General features: G+C 40.2%; 1 protein-coding gene across 1 annotated transcript; it reads left to right on the forward strand.

The window, feature by feature from the left end:
- Positions 1-209: 209 nt before the first annotated feature.
- Positions 210-2,747, forward strand: LOC145875789 (NLR family CARD domain-containing protein 3-like). Its single transcript, XM_082971604.1, has 2 exons — positions 210-451; positions 838-2,747. The coding sequence occupies exons 1-2, from the start codon at positions 238-240 to the stop codon at positions 2,631-2,633; spliced, it is 2,010 nt and encodes a 669-aa protein (XP_082827730.1). The 5' UTR covers positions 210-237; the 3' UTR covers positions 2,634-2,747.
- Positions 2,748-7,500: the final 4,753 nt, after the last annotated feature.

Here is a 7,500-nt window from a genome sequence, read left to right on the forward strand (position 1 = left end):
GTCCACAGAAACCAACAGGAGAGATCAGAGTCAGAGATTCTCAGTGGTCAGTCTTCCCAGAGTCATCAAACAGACCTGGCCTCCATATTCAGTGTATGTGGTCCTGTTATGAACATTTGTTTTTGTTTACCTCAAGTAAAGTTGATCTGTCAATTATTCATTATTGTGTTAATGAGAAAGCATTTCTTCTCTTGCTTAACTTATTTACTTGATTTATTTTAGTTGCTTGAAGAGAAAATGATGACATTTGTGAAGAACGAGCTGAAGATGTTCAAGAGGATTCTTAGTCCAGAACTCCCAGAAGGCTTTGAGAGTCAGAAGCAGGATGAGGAAGTGGTGGATGCTGAAGATGAGAAGCAGGAGAGCAGTGCCAGAGAGGGGGCTCTGAAGATCACACTGCACGTCCTGAGGAAAATGAACCAGAAGGAGCTTGCTGACACACTGGAGAAATGTAAGATCTGTCTGCCTCATGTTGAATGCTGTTTTATAACATTTAAAAGCTGTAGCTAAAGTACAGCTAAAGTAGCTGAGTAACTCAATGATATTGTAGCAGCCTTAACACAACACCTAGTGACCTCATCAAGTAGCAGAAGGGATGTGTTGTGTTGATTAATTTAGAGAGAGAGACAGAGACAGAGAGACAACATTAATAATACCATCAATAATACCAATAATTACATTATCAGTCACACCAGTCTGTAATGCATTATGAAAACATTTAAACAGTCAGTTAAGAGAATAAATGATTATAATTTAAAATGTTATAACAGTCCTACAATACTGTAGGCATTAAAACAGACGTAATATTAATATCCTCTGTGCTATTTCTTCATTCAGATGAGCTTGCTGTGATTTGCCAACGTGAACTCAAATCTAATCTAAAGAAGAAGTTTCAATGTGTATTTGAGGGGATCGCTAAACAAGGAAACCCAACACTTCTCAATAAGATCTACACAGAGCTCTACATCACAGAGGGTGGAACAGGAGAGGTCAATAATGAACATGAACTGAGACAGATTGAGACAACAACCAGGAAACAAGCAAGACCAGAGACTGCAGTCAAATGTAACGACATCTTCAAACCCTTAACTGGACAAGACAAACTAATCAGAACTGTGCTGACAAAGGGAGTCGCTGGCATTGGAAAAACAGTCTCTGTGCAGAAGTTCATTCTGGACTGGGCTGAAGGAAAAGCAAATCAGGATGTTCAATTTGTGTTTTCATTCCCTTTTCGGGAGCTGAATTTGATGAAAGGGGAACAACACACTTTGATTGAACTTGTCAATCACTTCTCAATGGAAACCAAACAATCAAGAATCTCCAACTACGACAAGTACAAAGTTGTGTTCATCTTTGATGGTCTGGATGAGTGCCGACTGCCCCTAGACTTCCAGAAGAACAAGATCTGTTGGGACGTCACAGAGTCAACCTCACTGGATGTTCTGCTGACAAATCTCATCAAGGGAAACCTGCTTCCCTCTGCTCTCCTCTGGATAACTACCCGACCTGCAGCAGCCAATAAGATCCCTTCAGGGTGTGTTGACCAGGTGACAGAGGTACGAGGGTTCAATGACCCACAGAAGGAGGAGTACTTCAGAAAGAGATTCAGTGATGAGGAGCTGGCCAGCAGAATCATCTCACACATAAAGACATCAAGGAGCCTCCACATCATGTGCCACATTCCAGTCTTCTGTTGGATTTCTGCAACAGTCCTCGAACACATGCTGAAACATAAGAGAGAAGAGATGCCCAAGACTCTGACTGAGATGTACACACACCTTGTGGTGTTTCATACCAAACAGAAGAATGAAAAGTATCTTGGGAAAGAAGAGACAGATCCACACTGGAATAACGAGAGCATTCTGTCACTGGGAAAACTGGCTTTTCAACAGCTAGTGAAGGGCAATCTGATTTTCTATGAAAAAGACCTGAAAGAGGCTGGCATTGATGTCAATGAAGCCTCTGTGTACTCAGGATTGTGCACACAGCTCTTTAAAGAGGAATGTGTTCTGTACCAAGACAAGGTGTACTGCTTCGTGCATCTGAGCATTCAGGAGTTTCTGGCTGCTGTGTATGTGTTCCTCTCATTCATCAACAACAATGAGAATCTCATGGACAAACAGCAAACAAAGTCCAGTATATTTTCTCTGCTGTACAGAGACAAGTCTGAAGTTACTGTCTACAAGAGTGCTGTGGATAAAGCCTTACAAAGTGAGATGGGAAACCTGGACCTTTTCCTCCGCTTCCTTCTGGGCCTCTCACTGGAGTCCAATCAGAAGCACTTACGAGGTCTACTGACAAAGACAAGAAGCAGCTCACAGAGCCATGAAGAAACAGTCAAGTACATCAAGGAGAAGATCAGGGAGAATCCCTCTCCAGAGAGGAGCATCAATCTGTTCCACTGTCTGAATGAACTGAATGACCATTCTCTAGTGGAGGAGATCCAAAGCTACCTGAGCTCAGGAAGTCTCTCAGAACCCAACCTGTCACCTGCACAGTGGTCAGCTCTGGTCTTTGTGTTGCTGACTTCAGAAAAGGAGCTGGATGTGTTTGACCTGAAGAAATACTCCAAATCAGAGAAAGGTCTTCTGAGGCTGCTGCCAGTGGTCAAAGCCTCCAGAGCTGTTCTGTGAGTAAATAAAATGACATATAAGAAGTATTCATCAGGAAGAAATATTATGTTTAGAGAAAAATATGTATTATAATATGTATATTGAAAAACATATTGAATAAATGCATTGATGGAAGATGAATCTATATGTTGTTTGGGAATATGAACCAAATGCATCTACCGTTGTCCTTCTACACTGCTGGTGTTAAATTAACAGTGTGTTTGTGAAGTCATGATGATCTCGTTGCAGGCTGTCAGGCTGTCTAGTCACAGAGGAAGGCTGTGCTTCTCTGGTCTCAGCTCTGAAGTCAAACCCCTCACACCTGAGAGAGCTGGACCTGAGTAACAATGACCTGAAGGATTCAGGAGTGAAGCTGCTCTCTGCTGGACTGGAGGATCCACACTGTAAACTGGAGACTCTGAGGTCAGTATTCCTGTAGTTGGTCAACAAATGATTACTGTTCACCAGATCCACATGTGTTTACCAGACACACATAGTCCACACCATATGTGTTTGGACAGTGAAGCCTACAGTTTTAAATGTGGTGCTATGCTCCAGCATTTTGGATTTGAGATCGAATGTTTCATATTAGGTGACAGTACAGAATGTCACCTTTTATTTGAGGGTATTTTCATACATAGCTGTGTTACTGTTAAGAAAGGAAAGCACTTTATGTATTTAGTTCTCCCATTTGAAAAAGTTTTACATATTCGGACAAATTCACTTATGTTGTATTAAAGTTGTCATAAGTTTAGTATTTAGTCCCATGTTCCATGCCTGCAGTGATAACATCAAGCTTGTGATTCTACAAACTTGTTGAATGCATTTGCAGTTTGTCTTGGTTGTGTTTTGGAAGATGTTTTTCCTAATAGAAACTGAATGGTGAATAATGTCCTGTCATTTTGGAATCACTTCACTTGTATTGTCAGTAAGAATAGAAGATGTTTCTGAACACTTCTACATTCATGTAGATGCTACCATGATTATGAATAATCATGAATGAATCGTTAATGATGATGAATGAGAAAGTTACAGAGGCACAAAGATCAGACCCCCTCTGTTATTGGTGTTATTCTGTATACTTCTGGCCCTTCTTTGGACACTGTGTTAACTAACCTCTAGACGAGCTTCAATGCCATACAACTCTCCTTCCGTGGCCTCCAACTGCTCTTAAATGCAAGTAAAACTAAATGCTCTTCAACCGATCGCTGCCTGCACCTGCCCGCCTGTCCAGCATCACTACTCTGGACGGTTCTGACTTAGAATATGTGGACAACTACAAATACCTGGGTGTCTGGTTAGACTGTAAACTCTCCTTCCAGACTCACTATAAGCATCTCCAATCCAAAATTAAATCTAGAATTGGCTTCCTATTTCGCAACATAGCATCCTTCACTCATGCTGTCAAACATACCCTTATAAAACTGACCATCCTACCGATTCTCGACTTCGGCGATGTCATTTACAAAATAGCCTCCAATACCCTACTCAATAAATTGGATGCAGTCTATCACAGTGCCATCCGTTTTGTCACCAAAGCCCCATATACTACCCACCACTGCGACCTGTACGCTCTCGTTGGTTGGCCCTCGCTTCATACTCGTCGCTAAACCCACTGGCTCCAGGTCATCTACAAGACCCTGCTAGGTAAAGTCCCCCCTTATCTCCGCTCACTGGTCACCGTAGCAGCACCCACCTGTAGCACGCACTCCAGCAGGTATATCTCCCTGGTCACCCCCAAAGCCAATTCCTCCTTCGGCCGCCTCTTCTTCCAGTTCTCTGCTGCCAATGACTGGAACGAACTACAAAAATCTCTAAAACTGGAAACACTTATCTCCCTCACTAGCTTTAAGCACCAGCTGTCAGAGCAGCTCATTGATTACTGCCCCTGTACATAGCCCATCTATAATTTAGCCCAACTACCTCTTCCCCTACTGTAATTATTTATTTAGCTCCTTTGCACCCCATTATTTCTACTTTGCACTTTCTTACACTGCATATCTACCATTCCAGTGTTTTACTTGCTATATTGTATTTACTTTGCCACCATGGCCTTTTTTTGCCTTTACCTCCCTTATTTCACTTCATTTGCTCACATTGTATATAGACTTATTTTTCTACTGTATTATTGACTGTATGTTTGTGTAATACTCTTGTTTGAACCAAGTATTGAGTTCATTTGTTATAATTAATTGGTATTATATTTAAAAGATGATTGAATTGCTCCTAAACTGTAATGTTGTTAATGCATTATGCTTTTTGAAGAAATATTTATTTAAATGTATAAGTGAATAGTTTGTTTTACTTTGAAGTTTAAGTTTTGACCAATAAGGTCGCTTGTTAAGTTGTGGCCAATGGGAGTTGACCTGGTTAACGGGAGGGAAAAAGACGTTGATGAAAGGATGGACGTTTTACCTCAGGACGGTTGGTGAAGAAAAATTATAAAAGAAGATGACAGAACTACAACAAAACCCATAGCTACTAAGACATGAAGGGAAATACATGTTTTATTTAATAAAAGAGTTGTTATAATTTCGTTAAAACTTTTGTAAAGACTGAATCTACCGACTCGTCGTGGAGGTATTAGCCAGCTAGAGGTTAGCCTAGCATCGTGTGACACCGGGAGATAATTGCTTGGGAAGTTTAACGAGTTCGTGTTGCCATGGGGATATCGGTTACTAAGGAGTACTGTCTGCATGGGTCGCTGTGCTGCCTTGGACTTGGTGAGGAAACCTGCATGGAACTGCCATACTTCGCTGAGGGAATATCTACCAAGTCGTGAGTAACCACAATGTGAGGTGCTTAATTTGGACACGGGTTGTGCACGACTCATTGGGGTTTATTATTATTTTTTTTTTCTTTTGATGTTGTGTCTGAACATGTATTTGTGTTTGAAAATGTTTTAATACACATATGGAACATTATGTATGTTGCCTTGGTGGAGTCATTAATTGTTTTAATTTAATGCATGGGATGGTTTATCCTGATTCAATAACAGAAACCTATAATCATTTCATCTGAAGTTAATACCCTATTGTCATAACCCTAGATAGTTTACAATAGGAATTCTTATTGGAGATGTCCTTCTCACCTAACATCCCATGCTGCTGAGATACTCTACATATGTTAATGTTGTGAGAGTCATATTCAAGCCTGGTGAGAGGGTTACATTTGTTTAACTCCATGTGTTACTCTGTGTTGTTATATGTGTCGAACTGCTTTGCTTTATCTTGGCCAGGTCGTAATTGTAAATGAGAACTTGTTCTCAACTTGCCTACCTGGTTAAATAAAGGTGAAATAAATAAATAAATTGGTAATGATGAGAGGTTAGCATGTTTTGTTGTAGTCTCTGTTATTGGTAATGGTGGGAGGTTAGCATGTTCTGTTGTAGCCTTTGTTATTGGTAATGGTGAGAGGTTAGCATGTTTTGTTGTAGCCTCTGTTATTGGTAATGGTGAGAGGTTAGCATGTTTTGTTGTAGCCTTTGTTATTGGTAATGGTGAGAGGTTAGCATGTTTTGTTGTATCCTCTGTTATTGGTAATGGAGAGAGGTTAGCATGTTTTGTTGTATCCTCTGTTATTGGTAATGGTGAGAGGTTAGCATGTTTTGTTGTATCCTCTGTTATTGGTAATGGTGAGAGGTTAGCATGTTTTGTTGTAGCCTCTGTTATTGGTAATGGTGAGAGGTGAGCATGTTTTGTTGTAGCCTCTGTTATTGGTAATGGTGAGAGGTTAGCATGTTTTGTTGTAGCCTCTGTTATTGGTAATGGTGAGAGGTTAGCATGTTTTGTTGTAGCCTCTGTTATTGCTAATGGTGAGAGGTTAGCATGTTTTGTTGTATCCTCTGTTATTGGTAATGGTGAGAGGTTAGCATGTTTTGTTGTATCCTCTGTTATTGGTAATGGTGAGAGGTTAGCATGTTTTGTTGTAGCCTCTGTTATTGGTAATGGTGAGAGGTGAGCATGTTTTGTTGTAGCCTCTGTTATTGGTAATGGTGAGGGGTTAGCATGTTTTGTTGTAGCCTCTGTTATTGGTAATGGTGAGAGGTTAGCATGTTTTGTTGTAGCCTCTGTTATTGGTAATGGTGAGAGGTTAGCATGTTTTGTTGTAGCCTCTGTTATTGGTAATGGTGAGAGGTTAGCATGTTTTGTTGTAGCCTCTGTTATTGCTAATGGTGAGAGGTTAGCATGTTTTGTTGTAGTCTCTGTTATTGGTAATGGTGAGAGGTTAGCATGTTTTGTTGTAGTCTCTGTTATTGGTAATGGTGAGAGGTTAGCATGTTTTGTTGTAGTCTCTGTTATTGGTAATGGTGAGAGGTTAGCATGTTTTGTTGTAGCCTCTGTTATTGGTAATGGTGAGAGGTTAGCATGTTTTGTTGTAGCCTCTGTTATTGGTAATGGTGAGAGATTAGCATGTTTTGTTGTATCCTCTGTTATTGGTAATGGTGAGAGGTTAGCATGTTTTGTTGTAGCCTCTGTTATTGGTAATGGTGAGAGGTTAGCATGTTTTGTTGTATCCTCTGTTATTGGTAATGGTGAGAGGTTAGCATGTTTTGTTGTAGCCTCTGTAACTCTCTCACTCATTATTATTCGTGATCTTTCTCAATCATGGCAGTCACAGGCTTGATGTAGTCATTGCAGTCAAAGAATATGGGACCAAACACTAAACTTTTGACTAATTTAACACACTTTAAGTGAATTGGTCCGAAAACGTATGACTTCTTTAAATAGGGGGACTAGATGCATAAAGTGCTTTCATTTTTCTAAATGATGAAACCGAAATGTATTAAAATATCCTCAAATAAAAGGTGACATTATATACTGTCACCTCATATGAAACATTTGATCTGAAATCCAAAATGTTGGAGTTTAGAGCCACATTTAAAATG

The sequence above is a fragment of the Salmo salar genome, unplaced genomic scaffold, assembly GCF_965601325.2.
Source record: "Salmo salar unplaced genomic scaffold, fSalSal1 ptg000357l, whole genome shotgun sequence".
Taxonomy (NCBI): Eukaryota; Metazoa; Chordata; class Actinopteri; order Salmoniformes; family Salmonidae; genus Salmo; species Salmo salar.